This window comes from Aspergillus caelatus (genome assembly GCF_009193585.1).
Source record: "Aspergillus caelatus strain CBS 763.97 unplaced genomic scaffold BDV27scaffold_96, whole genome shotgun sequence".
Lineage (NCBI taxonomy): Eukaryota > Fungi > Ascomycota > Eurotiomycetes > Eurotiales > Aspergillaceae > Aspergillus > Aspergillus caelatus.
Genome location: NW_022475359.1, coordinates 77,817 through 95,233, shown reverse-complemented (window position 1 = coordinate 95,233; position 17,417 = coordinate 77,817). Strand labels below are relative to the sequence as shown.

General features: G+C 47.7%; 6 protein-coding genes across 6 annotated transcripts; 4 read left to right on the top strand and 2 right to left on the bottom strand.

The window, feature by feature from the left end:
* The first annotated feature begins 1,574 nt into the window (after positions 1-1,574).
* BDV27DRAFT_128926 (questin oxidase family protein) lies at positions 1,575-3,842 on the top strand. The gene is made up of 6 exons (XM_032067079.1): positions 1,575-2,090; positions 2,156-2,458; positions 2,534-2,893; positions 2,951-3,361; positions 3,415-3,696; positions 3,753-3,842. The coding sequence occupies exons 1-5, from the start codon at positions 1,658-1,660 to the stop codon at positions 3,507-3,509; spliced, it is 1,602 nt and encodes a 533-aa protein (XP_031927241.1). The 5' UTR covers positions 1,575-1,657; the 3' UTR covers positions 3,510-3,696; positions 3,753-3,842.
* On the top strand, positions 3,675-5,472 carry BDV27DRAFT_117720 (uncharacterized protein). Its single transcript, XM_032064720.1, has 2 exons — positions 3,675-3,696; positions 3,753-5,472. Exon 2 carries the CDS (start codon positions 3,896-3,898, stop codon positions 5,372-5,374), a length of 1,479 nt encoding a protein of 492 aa, XP_031927240.1. The 5' UTR covers positions 3,675-3,696; positions 3,753-3,895; the 3' UTR covers positions 5,375-5,472.
* A 289-nt stretch (positions 5,473-5,761) lies between these two features.
* On the bottom strand, positions 5,762-8,719 carry BDV27DRAFT_145546 (glutamine-dependent NAD(+) synthetase; the record flags this gene model as incomplete). The annotated part of the gene is made up of 13 exons (XM_032070425.1): positions 5,762-5,871; positions 5,930-6,347; positions 6,430-6,472; positions 6,547-6,550; positions 6,598-6,932; positions 6,991-7,403; positions 7,455-7,619; positions 7,672-7,783; positions 7,902-8,091; positions 8,181-8,239; positions 8,289-8,439; positions 8,496-8,614; positions 8,691-8,719. 13 exons carry the CDS (start codon positions 8,717-8,719, stop codon positions 5,762-5,764), a joined length of 2,148 nt encoding a protein of 715 aa, XP_031927239.1.
* Positions 8,720-9,093: 374 nt separating this feature from the next.
* BDV27DRAFT_117707 (NAD(+) diphosphatase) lies at positions 9,094-10,677 on the top strand. Its single transcript, XM_032064718.1, has 3 exons — positions 9,094-9,272; positions 9,325-9,771; positions 9,825-10,677. The coding sequence occupies exons 1-3, from the start codon at positions 9,176-9,178 to the stop codon at positions 10,529-10,531; spliced, it is 1,251 nt and encodes a 416-aa protein (XP_031927238.1). The 5' UTR covers positions 9,094-9,175; the 3' UTR covers positions 10,532-10,677.
* A 145-nt stretch (positions 10,678-10,822) lies between these two features.
* Positions 10,823-15,113, bottom strand: BDV27DRAFT_158129 (uncharacterized protein; the record flags this gene model as incomplete). Its single annotated transcript, XM_032072626.1, has 2 exons — positions 10,823-14,668; positions 14,727-15,113. The coding sequence occupies 2 exons, from the start codon at positions 15,111-15,113 to the stop codon at positions 10,823-10,825; spliced, it is 4,233 nt and encodes a 1,410-aa protein (XP_031927237.1).
* A 559-nt stretch (positions 15,114-15,672) lies between these two features.
* BDV27DRAFT_128916 (putative flavin dependent monooxygenase) lies at positions 15,673-17,399 on the top strand. The gene is made up of 2 exons (XM_032067078.1): positions 15,673-15,807; positions 15,869-17,399. Exons 1-2 carry the CDS (start codon positions 15,737-15,739, stop codon positions 17,262-17,264), a joined length of 1,467 nt encoding a protein of 488 aa, XP_031927236.1. The 5' UTR covers positions 15,673-15,736; the 3' UTR covers positions 17,265-17,399.
* The last annotated feature ends 18 nt before the right edge of the window (positions 17,400-17,417 follow it).

Genomic DNA, 17,417 nt, shown 5'->3' with positions numbered 1-17,417 from the left:
ACACGTATTCTTGAGTCGACAGTCCGATATAGGTGACAGGGCAGTTTTACACGTAAGAGAGCTTGTTTAGAGCATTTGACTACCGTGAGATGTGCTTTTGTTTCAAAGGCCTCAACGAGGCAAAAATGTATGGCCTGGGATTATCCTAGTTACAATGACATATTCCCTTTTGAGAACACGAAGTTCCAAGCTAAACCCGAAATATTACCCAAGAATTCTCAGAACTGCAGCGAGGAAGCTAAGTTGGCCTGAGAATCAGCTGAAGCTCATTAGATGACAACGTCTGCATTGGTGAGCTAAAGGGGGAGAGAGGCTGCAAAAAGAACTAACCTTAGTGTGTCCACAGAGTACTTAGTAAGAAACACAGCGCCCTTCGGCCGGGTTTCTGTCTAGATAGCAATACAAGAAGGTACAGCACCGCTGACACCCCTCCCAGGTGCAACAGTAACTATCGAGACCAATACATGTAGGATGGACTTGTCTTAATTAGTTAGGGATCAGTTGCTCCAGAGCATGTCTACATACAAGGGTTGCCATAAGGAAGGCTCATTCTTGATTGATAGGCACTTATTTAGGGCCCTCAGGGCTGCAAGATGTAGGGCGGGAAATTGAAGAAGTGCTAGATAGAGAAACTTCATTATTAACGGTATTAGAATTGCTATTGGTTGATTTAGACGATAGTACTCGAAGTAGTAGATTGATGAATGGCATTCATCGATAGGAGAGAGAAAGAAGGGGGCAGATAGTCAAAGGCGTTCGTTTATATTCGAAGCTCGTCAGCTTCGGGGGCATCTCTGGGTTGAAGTTGATCGGCCACCGAGCTGGTCATTACTGGAAGACACATCAGGCCATTGGGCCCGAGAGCGAGGAGATTCTTGAGGTACAGAGGAATCAACAGAGGAGAAATATGACCTCGACTAGCTCAGGTGGTAGTAGGAATTTGCTCATCCCAAGTATTGCCGGAGAGTTCACGACAGAATAGTAGAATAGGCGTAAACTATGAAGACATGTATATGTGTACGAAGCTCAAAATCAAAGGAAAGCACATATCTTAACGTCTTGATAGCTCCTAGTATGCCTAGTTGTCTTGTTTAATAGATAAGTAGAGCGTTCGAGCGATTCACGACCACGAAACCATTTTATACAGGTCCATTTGAGGCCACCAGGATATTAAAGACCTTTGGCTTTGGCTGAAAGATGCATACGGGTGCCTATATAGAGTTCTCTAATGATAACATACCAAAGCCCGAGGAGTTATGGCGAGGTGCGTCGTGAAGCTGTTGGATCAGCTAGTCCACAATCAAATGGTAACGGATGGATAAATGTGTAAGCAGCCAAATTTATCGAGATGCGATCCAGACAACTTAACCCTTCGTCAGAATTATTAAATCCCTCAGCCTGCAGGTTCTTTTTGTTCAATTAGATCAACCAGACCTACAACTAAAACACGAGAAATTGGTAAACCTTTCTTGTATGATTGGCTCTGGCCTCCATATGACGTGGCTCGGGCGTCGCAAAGCCCCGAAGCCCGACTTGATTTGTACTCACGAGTACTGCTGCCCCCGCATATTGAACTATACGCTAGTATGGCCGTCACACCAAGATAAATAAGCCTGCGATAGACGAGGCTTCCTGGTCATTACTCTACCCAGCGTTTATGAATCGGAAAACCATTCGTATTGCATTGGCAGACTGTTGTCGCCAACCCGCTGGTACTACACAACGATCGTCGCTATTGCCGAGGAGGCTTCAAGCCATTCGTCCTCGGTGTTTGACTTCTCAACAATTTAGTTGCTATCTTCCGGCTGTTCAACATTTCCGACGGATCGCGTTCTCGTCACCATTCAGCACAAGCGCGGTTGATTCTAACTATCGGGCATCAGGGATTTGCCTTGCCTCTTCCGAAACCACATACCGTGTCGACGCTTTACGAAGTTCAATGGCCACAGCACGGAAAATTGAGCTGTCCACATCTGACTCCGGTGTCTACTCTACCGGGGTTAGAGAGGATGCTGCTCGAGCTGCTAGCGAAGTCTTGCAGGAGAATCTAGAGAAGCACCACATTTATTTCAACGATTCCGGATTCCATAGTATGTTTCTCGATTTGATACCTCGTATTTATCACTAGAGGAAAAATTTCATGCTAATGTAACAGACCATATCGTCCACCATATTCTAACCATGTTTGCCCTTGGGGCTTCCCCACACGAGATTAGGGCCGCGTATGAGAGAAATAAGAGTTACCAGAGACCTGCTTTACCGGCCAATGACAGTGCGGTTCAGTCCTTATATGACCAGGCTCGGTTCAAAGAATGCCTTGGCAAACGAGATAACTACCCCAATTTCTTGGAATTTTTCCAACGTGAGATTGAAACAAAAGGGGTTGAAGACGTGGTTAAGCAACACATTTTCGCTGGGGATGATATCGCGGAAGATATGCTTGTAAGATTGTTTGGAGGTGAGTGCATGCATGTCTCAGCCCAGTTGGCAATATTCCGTACGTATAGGGCTTACTGTTGTTGGAATGCTCTAGGTCTCATTCATCCACTCATCCACTTGGGGTTCGGGATTGAGTTCAATCAGCCTGCCATCGTAGCAGAGGCCCTTGCCCAAGCTGCTACTCATGAGGACTGGACTGGCCCAATGTTTCTCTTACCCGCCGAAAAGGCAGCGGGGGGCATTGGCAAACCCGGAAAGAAAACATTGCTGCAAATCCTGGAGGAAATACGCAACAATGAGAAATTGGCTAGTTCCGCGCATTGGGACGATGAGAATAGGATGAGGGACGGCGTCCTGGTACGGGCGCCTGATGAAATGATCAATTATGCTGCAGAATTCACCATCTCCGAGGATCAAATGGAAGAAAAGCTTGTCGAAATAGTCGACACGGTTGGTAAGTACCCACTGAGCCAGGGTCTGCATTAGCGGGTACTAATACGACATTTCGCAGCCTACTTCACAGCTACTGCTCAACGACCATCCAAGCAGGTTAAATTTGACTTCTTCTATATACATGGCATGAATGCGTCGATATTTCTCACCAAGTTCATCTCACTTCCGTGGCTAGATGCGCGCTCCAAGCTACGTCTCCTCGAATGGAAAGGACGACTGAACCTGCTGCTATATGTATCTCGCAATACACCCGAGCTGTACCTCAATGATGTTACTCAGTATCAGGCTTCGAGGAAATGGGAGGATATTTTCGCATATGCCAATGCACATCCAAGAGATGATGGACACATCTGTAAATTGGCCAGAGCCGTAGCGAACGGAGAGAGAGTCTGCCGTCCTTACGAGGCCAAAGCCAAAGATTTGGGATTGACGATCACTGGCGATATGTGGCTGAAGATCGGGAATATGGGTAAGTTGAAGCTGAAACCCGTGCCTTGCAACCGTAGCTGATGACGGATACAGTGATGGATTCAACTTCCGACGAACATTCCGTGTGGGTCCGTTCAACCGGGTTTGATAGAGCGTGGGAGGAATTTGAAGACCGCTCCCGTCTTTGACCGTCTTTGACCGTCCTTGACTGTATGTGGCTCTTGTACGTCTGTATGTGTTATGTAATGTAGCCCAGTCAGGCGATTAATGTGTATTTCGATGAGCGAATGTAAATCCGAGATGATGGTAGTCGAGAAAAGCATTTGCCATGTTTGCAGACATCACGTGGTGATTGTGGATTTATTAAATGAGCAGGTGGGGCGATAAATCCCCAACAGCTTCATCGATCACCACGCTAACGCTTATTTTAGTATCATACATCCCCCATCCTCTTTTTTCCTTTTCTTTCTGAAATTTTATCCTGATCGGAATCCACTTGATCAAATTGACCTGTCTCTTGTTCTAGTTTTGATCTATCCCCTTCTGAGACCCTTCTGCTGCAGAGGAACCAACCATGGCAGGCGACGACAATTTAAACCGCGATAGAGATTCTTCTGCGCACAGCTCTCAACTATGGCCCGATGACGACAACCCGTTCGTTGCTTTCCGTCGCTTTGCCGACGAACAGATTTCCTCGATGTTACAGTCAGTAACGGGGCTGCCGTCGATGGTCACTGCCCCGCCACCCGATCATTGGTCTATTTTCGCAGACGACAGATACTACAAAGACGCGCATACTCGCCAAAGACAAGGCGGTGACGGCAAAGAAGGGGACCTTTATGCCGGGTCAGAAACTCGCGCATCATCTGGGTCAACTGATAATTCACCGGCGCGGTCGCGCTGGCCAGGATCAGATGATCCTTGGCAGTCCCATCGTATCAGAAGACAGAGTCCGCCTCACGATCCTTTCGATATCGACTTCTTCTTCGATTCCTTCTTCGATAGGTTCTGGTTCGATGACCGCGTTTCTTCCCGTTTCTTTCATCCGTACGATAGGCCCCTGTTCTCAAGCATGGTAAACGATGAATCTCTGGCCTGGCCTGTTACCTACCTCATGTTCAGCCCTTACTCCCCTCTGCATTTGGAGCGTCAGGCACAATATCGGTCCAGTCGTGAACATGGAGTATTCTCGTCTCTCATGTCTACTCTGAATCTTTCTGCTGAACACGATCCTGCAGAGCCCCAGTGGCGGGAGGCTTTTGAGGATCTTTTGCGACTTGAGAATGGCAAGCCTATGCTCGACAGGGATCCTGCAGACATCAGCAAGAGGGAATCGGGGAAGGACTGGCTGCGGGGGCTGGTCAAACGTGGAAGTCTTGGGGATCGTTTCAAGTACATCTCTGGAACAGAAGGCCGACCGTGGTCGACTATTACGTTCGATGATTCGAAGAACACAGAAGATGGCCGCAGTCTGGCCGAGGGGAAAACCTCGAGTAATAGCGCAAAGGCGGAGATTAGTTGGGGTGACGCTGAGCCTGAGTCAGTAACAGAGCTAGATATGTACGACCGTTTCCTTGCGGACATTGAAGCCCGTGAGCGGGAGTTCTTCAAGGATGCACAGGAAAGCCCTCTCCTACGCCTTCTCTTTGAAGACAAATACAGAGTCCCAGATAACAGAGTATCGCTACGGAAAGCAAACCAGGTTGAAGACACGGAAAGCAGCCTAGACCAGGTGTCTGGCGAAAACCAGAAGATTGTTTCAGAAACAAACTCTCAATTAGCCACCAATACATCTCCTGCGGAGACCAACAAGTCGGTGGCCGAGAAAAGTCGCTACGTCATATCCACCAGAACTTCAACAGAGCGTATCCGACTTCCTGATGGATCGATTCAGTCAAAGACCATAAAGACTCAGCGGTTCGCAGATGGCCGGGAAGAGAGCAATGAATCTATCGAAGTGATCAATCCTCCGCAGGCTAGTAGGGAATCTACTAGTCCAGAGGGAGCTCCATCTGATGAAAAACCAAGCGGCTGGTTCTGGAAGGGAAAATAGGTCGAGAGATCTCAGCTTCCCATCGTTCCTTTCCTCATATTTTCTTTCACACTGCTCTACTTTACCTACCCGCCTTTCATTCCTTTCCTATGTCTTGTCTGCTTAGCGCTGCGTTTTCCGAATTGGCGTCTTGTGAACTGTTCCTAGTCCAATTTACCACATAACCTTTTTCAGAATGACTCACTGGCAAACATTATGCTAGTCATTCATATATCCAACTCTTATGCCGTGTACTGGTTACCTGGCTATGCTAAGTCGTTCTCTTCAAGGTGCAAATCTTCCATATTTTACACATTTCAACTGATGTTCCATGGCATGTATCTCTTAGTATATTCCTTCAACCACATATGACCGCGTTTATATAACTGGTAGCTAAGCTAAATTCATCTAGTCTGCCTTGACGTTCTTCTTCTGTGCTTTTCCAGCAGTCCACCCTTTTGATTCCCAGTACTTGACGCTGTCTTCCATCTTCTTGTATGCCCATGTAAACGAGGGGTCTGGTGGTGCATTAGCAGGTTTCAGAAATTAACAACTTAACTGCAGAAGGCTACTTACACAAGAACTGTCGGAGGTCATGCCTGTTATCATCAGGAGAGTACTGTTCCGCATGATAACTAGGGGTAAGTACGGTCATCTTATGGCGGTTAATGGCATAGTTGTAGAAGAAATGGCGGGTTTTCTCGTATATCTCGCGTGGGCTGTACTCATTACCCCACACATGGAGCAATCTTTCGTACATGGACCAAGGCCCTAGTTTTGCGATCTTACGTAGGTAGCCAAAAGTAGACAACTCAGCGTACGTTACACCCATGTCCGCTTCATCTGACTGGACGTACGTGGATGTTATCGGTTCCAGCTCGGCAGTTGGAGTGGCGTTCAGAAACTCGTGAAGAATAGGCAATTCAAACGAATCCCGAGACCAGGCGATGAATTTCTTCAGGTCGACTTTGCTGATAGAGCCAATTGGGTTTAACTAGTTTTAAAAATCTTACTGTTAGCATCAAATTTCACCGCATGACGAAGACAGCCAGAAAGGAGAAGGGGCTGAGGCATACATCGGCGCTACTGGCATCGTATTTGGTTAAATAGCCACGTAAACTGTGCGTTTCAGTCAGCATTGGACAAGATCTAAACATGAGTACACGGGGCCAAAGGAGTCAAGCTGTATATACCATTCTGCTGACAGTTAGCGAATTCCAGTATGCTTAGGAGAAATTAATTACCATCTACATTTGATGATGCCAGAACAAGCAGTCCACCTCCACCTGGCCGCTGCCGGACTGTAGGAAGCAAGGATGCAAACAGGTACGAAAGCACCATTCTTAAGCGGGCTTGAACGTTCTGTAGCGCTTGGTTTTCTGCCCGGCTACCACCATGGACCTTGAACTTAGGCTGGAAGTTGGTAACCATGGTGAACAAATTCGTCAAGGAAGTTACAACTGTATCAAAGTTAAAGTCGATATGATAGGATCCAATGTCGGTTGCGAGCCTCTTTGACCGGTCCCTTGTCTCCTTGCTGGAATTTTGGGTGCCCATATAGCTGGTGTGAAAGATGCGACTAAGAGAATATTAGAACCCTTGGGCAGAGGATAGAAGGTTGGAAAGATCAGTCTTACTTGCACACTTCTTGACTCGTAGTAGGAAGCCAGGTGGTATCCGCAGGTTCAGCGCACAGCCTGCGGACATCTTTGATCACCTGCTCATTTCCTTCTGACACTGCCTTGATGACTTCTCTGCACATAGAGTGTACAATAATGGCAGTAGCACAGCTGTCAATACCACCACTCAGCGGAAGGAAGAATCCAGCGGCACCACTCCTTCGGAGGTAATCCCAAAGCCAACAAGCTGGGCCGAGTGCAACTTCTTCTTCAGGTGCGTGGTATCGGGGCGCAATGGTCTCAGATGGGGCAAGGCCAGGATCGGCCTCTTCGTTTTGACGAGAAAGTCTCATATCGAGGTCAAGACGAACAAATGGTGTTTGTTTGCTGGCTTGCATCCCACGGCTAGCACTTGAGCGATACGTCCGAACCTATCCGAGATTAGATTTTCGCTACAGGAGCCAGGATTTTGGGAACCAGACCTCTTCTATATCAACTGTAGCTGTAACAACCTCGACATCATTCAGAGAGAATTGAGACCCCTGGGCCACGATATTGCCATTGACAACGATCATTGCACAGCCATCGTAATACAGCCTGTCACCATCGCAGCCTTGCTGGTTCGCATAAAGATAAATGCCTCCACTCTGAAAAGCCGTCAGCCTGCGGAGTTGATACTATTTTTGCGGGCAAGTTCACCAATTTCGTAGCTTGTGTAACCAAGTTGATACGGGTGTCAAGCTTCCTTAACTCATGATGGCTTCCTGACGAATTGGAGATGATTTCCACACCTATCAGAGAGGTCAGCGGTCTCTACTAGAATAGGAGCTTCATGGTGCAACGATGGCCATACCAGCAAGACCGTAAGGAATATGAGGCCTACACATAATTTAGCATGATATCCACAACTACGTGGTCAGAGTGCGTACCCGTTAGGAGTGAATAGCTCTTCACAGGTCTCTAAACCTAGACAAGTATCTCTTGTGCTGATGACCGCATCTCCGAAAGGAACTTTATACTGGCCTGTTATTTTACCAACGATTGATTCAAGATAATAGTCTTCAATCTCTTGGGGGCGCTGCCAAGGAGTAAAATACCGCATCTCTCTATAGTTTCCATCTGATTGAGTCACAAACGTTAGCGAAGAATAGCTTGAGATATGCACAAGAATACGAGGAATTGTTGAGATAAGGAAGGCATAGACAAACCGTTGGCGAGCCACATCTTCGGGCGAATAAGAATGATCTTGCGGTTGTAAAAGATGACGCTTTTAGAATATTAGCGCGGCCCTGTTTACCAACTTGAAAACCACCCACCGGCAATTGTATCGCACGTTCCTATGCCGAACAGGCATACCTACGTCCACTACAATGTCTTGACAGTCAACGTGGTCAATGATACGAGCCAACATCTCCCACGAATGGAGGAACGTATCGCCCTCAAGAAATCCATCAAGAACACCATATCCTAAAGAGAAATATCAACGCAACGAGCTTTGTAGTCATGGCCAATGCTCATATTACCGGTGATTTCAAGTTCTGGACCGACGCGCAGAGTAGCTCCGGCTTTCTTAGCCTGGCGGATGCTCTCAATAATTCGTTCGCAGTTGCCTTCAAAATCAAGGGCCCATTGATTAAGGGAGCTAATGGGGGAAGACAAATCAGCCCAACTTTGCAAGTAGATGGCGCATTGAATTGCTCGAATGTAGTAGTACCTACCATGTTGCAAGAGTGACAAGGTGGCCCATGTTGGATGAACGGGGATAATCTCAACTAGTGCCCAATTTCCAATCACTAGATCCAGAACCGGGATCTTGTCAGCAAATTGTTCAAAACGCACACAAGAAACAGTCATTCGAACTTTCCCGGCGATAAGAATTGAATTGGAGATGGCCGACAATGACGCACGTCACGTGTGTGGGGAGCTTCCCCTCGTACCCCGCTGTGGTTTTGGTATTACCGGAGCATCCATAATAAAAGATCTCTGGAATGCATACAGCGATGGTATCGGGAATACGTCACTTCCCGCCATGCTGATCCTCGGATAAGTTATAAGAGGCAGCTGATTAATCACTCGTTATCTACATTTGCGCTTGCGATTTCAACTCTGCTTCCCCCTCCTCTTTTTTACACTCTATAGAATTACAGGTATAGATTTTTCACGCCAATTCGCTCACTGACCTGGCTCATACATAAGATTCATTATGACCAGTCACCCCCAGATCCCCACTCCTGCCCATACGCAAGCTGAGTCAATGCTGTCTCGACAGTTTGGGAGAGAAACCGTAAACTACTTCTCCAGTAGGCCCCCCGCCTCTGATTGAACAGCCTGTCTCGATACTTATATTACTAGGCTCACCTCTAAACCGGCTCTCGTTCCTACGGACCGAGCATGCTTTTCTTTCGGCAGCTATCAGGCATCCTTCCACTCGTTTCGTACTTCTGAAGGATCTTGCACCCCTTACAAGGTCTCCTTCTGAATTGTACTATGCTCACTATAATGAAGTCGAAAAGCTTGTTCCTGAGACGATCTATGATAAGACAGAAGAGGAGACGATCAAGGAATATGACTCTCGGAAAACCACCGCGCAACTGATCTTCCTTGGACTGGACGAGAGCCGTACGCAAGATGGGCTCGCTTGGAAGATCTATACCGGTGCTCCTTTCTTTGCTCTCGACGTAACCCCTAAGGGAGATGAAGAGCAACAGACCAATTCTAAAGCTGTGATTAGTGCTATGGAAGAAAAAGGATTGAGTTTCTTCCAGTCGAGAGTGGTCATGACCTTTTCAGCTGACGAAGGTAAGCTTTGCTGAGATCTAGAGAGCAGACTTCGTTTACTCACTGCATCCCAGCCGCCATTTACGCCCAGTCTCGCGCTCTCATGGATTGGAATAACCGCAATAGCTTCTGTGGCACCTGCGGTCATCCCACGCTCTCTGTAAATTCTGGTACCAAGCGTGCCTGTCCACCTACAGACGTTGCTCGTGTCGCGGAGGGAAAATCAGCCGAACGACCAGCCTGCAACACGCGCACTACCCTTTCCAATCTGTCCTTTCCACGTACCGATCCAACAATCATTGTGGCCGTTCTTTCAACCGATGCCAAGCGGGTCCTGCTTGGTCGCTCAAAACGCTATCCGCCTAACTGGTATTCAACCCTCGCCGGTTTCATCGAGCCAGCAGAGTCGGTTGAAGACGCTGTCCGGAGGGAGGTGTGGGAAGAGGCGGGCGTTACTCTTTCCCGTGTCATTATTCACTCATCCCAACCTTGGCCCTACCCAGCAAATCTCATGATTGGAGCAATCGCACAGGTTAGCGATCCTGCTCATGAAACGATCAACCTAAGCCACGATCCTGAGCTGGAAGATGCGAAATGGTTTGACGTCGAGGAAGTCGAGGAGGCTTTAAGAATAGGGGTAAGTGCGCTAGGTGATAAGGCTGGTCCGGAGTACAAAGAGGGAGGGTTGAGGCTTCCGCCGCCAACTGCTATCGCGAATCAATTGATCAGAGCAGCTGTCAACATGGATCTGTTGGCAGGAGACAAGTGTTCTAAAATGTAGGCGCCGAGTTCTTTGAACTTCTACATCCTGTCTGTTTGCCTTTGCCGTCTCTGTACCCATGTTTTGATATCATAGACTACAGCATAGAGTGACTTGCTTCGAATTTAATGATTGGGCGAGTACCATCTTCTTGTGCCATGAAAAGACCTTGGGCAAAAATTGTGTCGTTCATTTTCCAGTCCAAGACCTAGACTGGATAACTCGCCATGAAGGCTTATATACAAAAATCAAAAATAAGAAGTCAACAAATCCGTCGAGCGTGAAGGATCCATCCCGATACACCAGTTTTCTTCACAAATTGGCATAAACGGTTCCGTCTCGCAGTTCGTGTATACTCTCTTTTCCAGACGGTGAGCCAACCTCAGTGTATCTCCTTCCATCCCTCAACTCGTGAATTGTTATTCTCCGATGGGGCCTTTTGCCCCGCCGTGAACCCCGACTCGAGAAAGACGACTCACCGCGCGCGTCGCGCAGTGTCGAGTCGATGCTCCCTGAATCGCTAAGCGCAGCGCTGCTAGCGGGTGTCCCTTCTCTACTTTCCCTGTTTATAGAGGCTTGTAGTTGGTTATCTGCCACCATGGCCATACCAGTTTCTTGGTACCATTGGCGCAGGTCAGTGGCACAGGCTTGCTCTTCGCTCCCGTATTCAACTGGAGGATCATGAGTCAGTGCTTTCTCATCGAAGCCCTTGAAAACAACCCAGGCACTGCTATCAACGCTGGCGAGCATTATCGAGCGGTTGGAACTCTTGACTTTAAAGTTGCGTAACAAGACAGCGTTCCCCTCTTCCACCGAGGGAAGTTCTACTTTGGAAGGCCGGGAAATTTGGGCGTAGAGCGTCGTTCCAGCCATAGATTGATCAGTGAGTTGAAGAGTTAGTGTAAAGTCCTTCCTTCCTGATGCTGTCCGGAAGAGCGGTTGGACTTCCGACACAACGGATATGGTATCTACCAATGCATTATAGTGATCGACAAGTGTGGCCAACGGAGCAAAATAGGAAAGTTTGCTGTGCAGGCCAGGATAATGGCGGTCTACTCCAATGAGATGGACTTCATCTAAATCTCCAACAGATTCATCATCCGAATAAAGCTCATCTTCTTGGGTTTGGTCTTCACTGTAAGACGCTGGAGTTCCCACGTCTCCATCCGCAGAAAATTCTTCGGGTTCATGATGTCCCTCGTGCGGGGTAGGGACGAGACGTGCTTCATGCTCAACGTCTTTAGCAATAGTGACATGTTCCGCTGGTGTAGTTGTCTCAATTTGAATGGCGGGTGGCATTTGGCCTTCGAATTGCACGGTCGTTCTTCCATGGACGTCTTCAGATGTAGGAGTGAAATCCATAGAGTGTTGGCCAACTTCTGCCAGTTGAGTATCCATTGGTAACAAATGCTGCAATTGCGAAGGACTTTCTGAAACAGCCTCACGGGAATCGTGCGATGCGTGTGAAGATGAAGTAACGTCAAGGAACAAACCTTGATCAATATTCTGGACGGCCTCAGGTATCTTCGTGAGAAGCCCAGTCTTAGGCTCAGCATAAATAGAATCTGGATGAGGTTCTTTTTCCACCTCTTTGTTTGCTTGTTCTTTAGCAAGGTCAATGTTTTGCAACTCCGGGTCGATCACTGTCTCCAATTCGTGTAAAGTAGTTCTAGAGTCGGAATGAGATTCTTGAGCGGATGACAGGATACATGAGTAATAATCAAGATTTTCCTGCTCAGAATCATGAGACGGGGCCTTTGTCGTATGCTGAGGCATTGGTTGCTCATCAGTAATGGGGCCCGCATCCCTAGTATCCATGGGCTGTGATACTGACACCTGCCCCCTTTTGGCCTCGGGTTGTTCTTCTATTGCTTCGTTTTCCACTTTGTATTCCTCATGTATATCAACCGAGTCCTCATCGACCTTCTTGTCCCTCGTCCTTCCACTGTCAGATAGCTCGTCTACAACATGCCCAGCTCTTTGTTGTTCACCATTCACTCGTCCACATTCATCCTCCACCATCTCTTCTTCACTCTTATTTATCAGCTGCTCATCTTCTGAGTTCCCATCAGACCAATCTGAGCCCTCTTCATCCTCTGAGCTTTCTAAGTTGTCCGAACACCGTGATCTTAGGGAATCCTCTTCGGAAGCAGATGATTCAGGTTCGGATGACTCGATCTCCTGTGTACTGGCTTCATCTCTTGACGTGGTTATGGGGTAAGCCTGGGAAGCAGATGCGGCTTCATCTTCGCTGTCACTGTCTAGTACGATGACGTCCGGGTGCACTTTCTTCGTGGCAGGCTGCTGGATGGGCGTATCAACACTCATTTGGTCCGATACGATCTCTGAATCAGCACCATCATCGTATTCATCTTCGTACATATCCTCGGCTTCTTCTTCCTCTTCTTCTTCTTCTTCTTCTTCTTCTTCTTCCTCCTCCTCCTCCTCCTCCTCCCCCTCCCCCTCCTCCTCTTCTAAATTTTCATCATCCCATTCAGCTTTCAAGTCGTCCCTTTCCATTTCCTCGTTGTTTGCTTCTCCTTCCCTATCTGTTTCTTTAATCTCTTGAGCTTGTTCTTCCTCCAATTCTTCCTCCTCCTCTAGCTCCTCTTCAGGTTCACTCTCACTTCCTTCCTCATCCCATTCGTCCTCTTCTTCATGAGCAGCTTCCGTTCGATGCCCACGTTCCGTTTCTGGGGTTTCGGTTTCACTTTGGGTAACCCAGTCATGATAGTGCCTCGATCTCTCCAGTGTCTCTGTATCCTCCTCTCCGCTTCCATCAGTACCATATTCATCGACCTTGGCTGCACCACTTGCCAGTGTGTCCCCAGGAGTTAAACTTGTACAGGTACGTGTTGGTTTATGATAATCATCTTCCAGATTGTCCTCCTTAGCCACTTCTTCCCCCTGATGCGTTTCTTCTTTGTCTTTTTCGGACTCAGCCTTCACTTGAGCGTCAATGCACGTTTCGTCGCCCTCAAATTCTTTTCCTTCTCTCTTTGGACTTTTCAATTGATTAATGTCTCCCACATGTCCATGGGGTCTCTTAATGTCCTCATCAGATATTTGCGGGGTAGATTGGTCGACTTGGGCAGGTTCAGCGGCTCCTTTCGAGTCTTCATCAGGTGATAGCTCTTCTAACCCAGTATTGGCCATCGTGTGTGGCTGGCTTGTAGCTTTGGGGGTAATCTTTGTAGCATTTGGCTCCGATCTGAATTCGGATACACCAATTGCGCGATCTTCCGTTCCTAAAGTAATGGCTGCCTCTGTACATTCTGGTGTCTGCGAAGTATCCGGCTGCGCACCGGGTAGTTCATTATCTGAATCTGTCACTTCCTGAGATAATGTTGTGGGTATCTGGCTGGTGTGAGAATGCGACGTGGCTGCGACTGGTGTGAAATAGCCCTGTGGACTGTTTGACATAGTAACGAGCGGCGAAGGAATGGGGAGTCCGGGAGAGGGAATAGGGTGTAGACGAGGAGTTTCTATCGGAAGATGGGCCGAGCAATTTAGAACATCCCGCTTTCGCGAGAACTCGGCTATTCCAAAGACACCAAGTGGAGGAAGCCTTACACCATCTGCAGTCTGAGAGATACGTCGTTCCGAACTTGTCCTAGAAGATGCCAGCGAAACGTTTTCCATGGTAACATCAGCCTCCGAAGCTGGAACAGTAAGGAATACCTCCTCCGAGTCTAGTTCAGGCTTTTCGAGTTTAGTTGCATCCAGTGGCTTCTCCTCTTTTTCGGCAGTGTCCTCGGGTCCAGGCTCTGATTCACTTCCCCAATCTTCATCAAAAATATGAGTCCAGTCCGGGACTTCGCCTCTTTCACCTGGGCTTTCGGGTTCGTCAATTACTCGCCACTCGCTGCTTCGCATGCTGAACCTAGGGCGTTTTCTCCCTTTTCCGGGAACAAACCCATCCTCCTCGGCGAATGGGTCCAACACTGAATCAGCCAGGCCCCCCAAGGATGTGCGCGATCGCCCTAGAAAAGCCGGAGACTGCCATGAACCCAACCTATCAATCGAAAAGTTCCCATCAGAGCGATCGTAACCCTTGGCAAGGGGAGTGGCCGGTGGCGCATTTGTAGTATCGTTGTTCGGTGAGGGAGTAGGAGGGTCGACTTTCACAGTAGACAAATGATTCGATGAGCGCCAAATCTATAAACCTAGTCAGTGAGATCACCACATTTTCTTAGGGATTTCTCAGTCGTAGTACCTCGAGAAACACTCGGTCATCGAAGTGTATATCCCAGGCCACGCTTCTGCCTGGGGTTCCAGGTGCTGCCACATTATCTGACAGCCTTGCTCCATCCAGACTTAAATAAACATAATCTCCGATTCCGATCTGAGATTTAGCCACACTTTCTGCGATATGCCCGTGGAAAACTGCCTTTACTTGTCCATTTGAGTGACGCAGGCGAAAGTCCGGCTCTGCTAATAAGAGGCTAAGGGATTTTGTCGATGATGAATAAGGCCATAAAAGAGTAACGGATGCATGGATGGAGCTCTTGGAGAAGTGCTCGAGTGTCGGAGAAAGCTGCGCGATAGGGATGCGATTCGCACGTAAGGGTTCAGAGGTCGGAAATTGCTCGTTAGCATCCATCACTGCAGCTGCTAATTAAATTACACCTTTGATATAGCATCACTAATTGCTACTGCATTGTTCTGCAAGTAATGCTATGTGAGCTGACAGATGTTTGTGCACAGTAAAGATATAGAGGTTGTTTTGTTGTTTTGTTCAGCAATAGCTTGTGTTCAAAAGGCGGCAGGAAGCAACGCACGGTGTGACTTCACCTGACAAACGATTAAATCTGGAGCTTGCGGAACAGTGTTGGTCAGTATCGGAGCTGTAATATTACGTAGGGCGTCCATGGCCTCGGTAGCCATAATAAGGGAATCTGTGTATTTCTGTGACCACATGAACATGATTACACAATAAGTTTGATTTTTTGTTCCATAAAAAGTTTATGATTGATTGAGAAGAAAACTTATTTCACTCTATTCCAGACCCTGGTTTATTTCAGAGTTTACATGTTATCCGAGCCCCCATGCTGCACAGTACCCTAAAATAGTAATTAGTACTAGTCTATAGTAGATCACGACATTGCCCGGTGGGGTGATTTGATTTATTCCATAACAGTAACCGATCATCTGGTCACCAACTGAGATACTTCGAGGAACTGGAAGCCTGACACCAAATTTAATTGCTGTTAATTGACGCCCAGCATGACAATCTCGAAACAAATCCGTCGGGTAGCTGTTATCGGTGCAGGGCCATCGGGCCTCTCTGCTGTGAAGTATGAAGCAAATCTTGAGTGCCACGCTCATCCTGAGATTATCTTACTTACGAATCATCAGGTATCTTCTTGCAGAGGAATTTTTCACCAAGATTGATGTTTTTGAGAAGAGAAGTGCTATCGGCGGGGTATGGAATTATACTCCACCAGCTCTCAAACAGAGCACATTGGTGCCTGTGCCGCAACTTGACCCGAACAAACCTGGCGATGAACCGATATGGCATCCCACAGGAGAAACCCATGGGCCGCTAGAGCCAGCTTTTATATCTCCCATTTATAGTACATTGGATACCAACATTCCAAAGGAATTAATGGCCTATGGGGACAAGCCATTTCCCCCAGATGCCCAAGTGTTGCCGAAGTACTCTACAGTGAAGAAGTATCTGGACGAGTACGCAGAAGCTGTGCAAGATTATATTCACCTTGACACCCAAGTTGTGAATATCAAGTCTGATGATTCCGAGGCAGATGCTTGGGCTGTAACAACAAAGAATTTGCGAACTGGGATCGACAGGACCGAGATTTATGATGCAGTGGTTGTGGCTAGTGGGCATTATGATGTTCCGTACACTCCTGATATACCGGGTATCAAAATCTGGAATGAGACTTATCCGGGCATTATTTCCCACGCCAAGTTGTATGACTCGCCCGAACCGTTCCGAGGGAAGAAGGTGATCATTGTGGGAGGCTCTGCATCAGGAGTCGATATTGGCAACCAAATAAACAGATTGAGCAAGGGCAAAGTGCTCGCGTCACAGCGAACAGAATCTTACCTGATGCCGTCCAACGCCACAGACAAGGATTACGTCCCAGAAATTGTGGAATTCATGCCACCAACCGAATACAACAGGGCGGTTCGCTTCGCTAATGGTAGAATTGAGAATGACATTGATGCAATCGTGTTTTGCACTGGCTACCTATACTCTTTCCCCTTCCTGTCGTCACTGGACCCTCCTATTATTACGGATGGCCGGAGGGTGCTGAACACCTACCAACATTTGTTCTACATCCACAACCCCACGCTCGTTTTCCCTGTTCTCCCCCAGAGGGTAATCCCTTTTCCCTTGTCCGAGAACCAGGCTGCTGTTTTTTCTCGTGTCTGGTCTGGACGGCTTACTCTGCCAGATGCAGCCGAAATGAAGGCCTGGGAGGATGCCACTGTCATCAAAAAGGGGAATGGGACAGCATTCCACCTTTTACATTTTCCATTGGACGCGGACTACATGAATCTACTGTACGAATGGGCAGGCAGGGCTGAACCACGCCAAGGGTTGGCCGACAACGGAAATGGTAAACAAGGCAATTACTGGGGGGAGAGGGAGAGATGGATGCGACAGCTGTTTCCTGAGATTAGAAGAACGTTTGTTGGAAAGGGAGATGAGCGGTACAAGTTCAAAAACATCGAGCAGTTAGGCTACGATTTTGAGAATTTTAGAAAGGAGCAGGCACATCTCTGAAGTAGTATAGATATTATTAGATACATTAGATACTAGAATTGCATCAGTAGACAGAGATCCAATACCAGGGGTGTTTCAGTCTACCTCCAAAGCATCCCAAGAAATAGATGATGAATTCAAGAGCCATACCGAACGCTTTTGGGGTGATATGTA

Bases quoted from the DNA above. Each gene is read 5' to 3' on its own strand.
- BDV27DRAFT_128916 (XM_032067078.1), top strand. From the start codon at position 15,737: ATGACAATCTCGAAACAAATCCGTCGGGTAGCTGTTATCGGTGCAGGG. The intron at 15,808-15,868 runs GTATGAAGCAAA...ACGAATCATCAG, and splicing joins TCGGGCCTCTCTGCTGTGAA to GTATCTTCTTGCAGAGGAAT.
- BDV27DRAFT_128926 (XM_032067079.1), top strand. From the start codon at position 1,658: ATGAATCGGAAAACCATTCGTATTGCATTGGCAGACTGTTGTCGCCAA. The intron at 2,091-2,155 runs GTATGTTTCTCG...CTAATGTAACAG, and splicing joins CAACGATTCCGGATTCCATA to ACCATATCGTCCACCATATT. The intron at 3,362-3,414 runs GTAAGTTGAAGC...TGACGGATACAG, and splicing joins GCTGAAGATCGGGAATATGG to TGATGGATTCAACTTCCGAC.
- BDV27DRAFT_117720 (XM_032064720.1), top strand. From the start codon at position 3,896: ATGGCAGGCGACGACAATTTAAACCGCGATAGAGATTCTTCTGCGCAC.
- BDV27DRAFT_117707 (XM_032064718.1), top strand. From the start codon at position 9,176: ATGACCAGTCACCCCCAGATCCCCACTCCTGCCCATACGCAAGCTGAG. The intron at 9,273-9,324 runs GTAGGCCCCCCG...TTATATTACTAG, and splicing joins AACCGTAAACTACTTCTCCA to GCTCACCTCTAAACCGGCTC. The intron at 9,772-9,824 runs GTAAGCTTTGCT...ACTGCATCCCAG, and splicing joins GACCTTTTCAGCTGACGAAG to CCGCCATTTACGCCCAGTCT.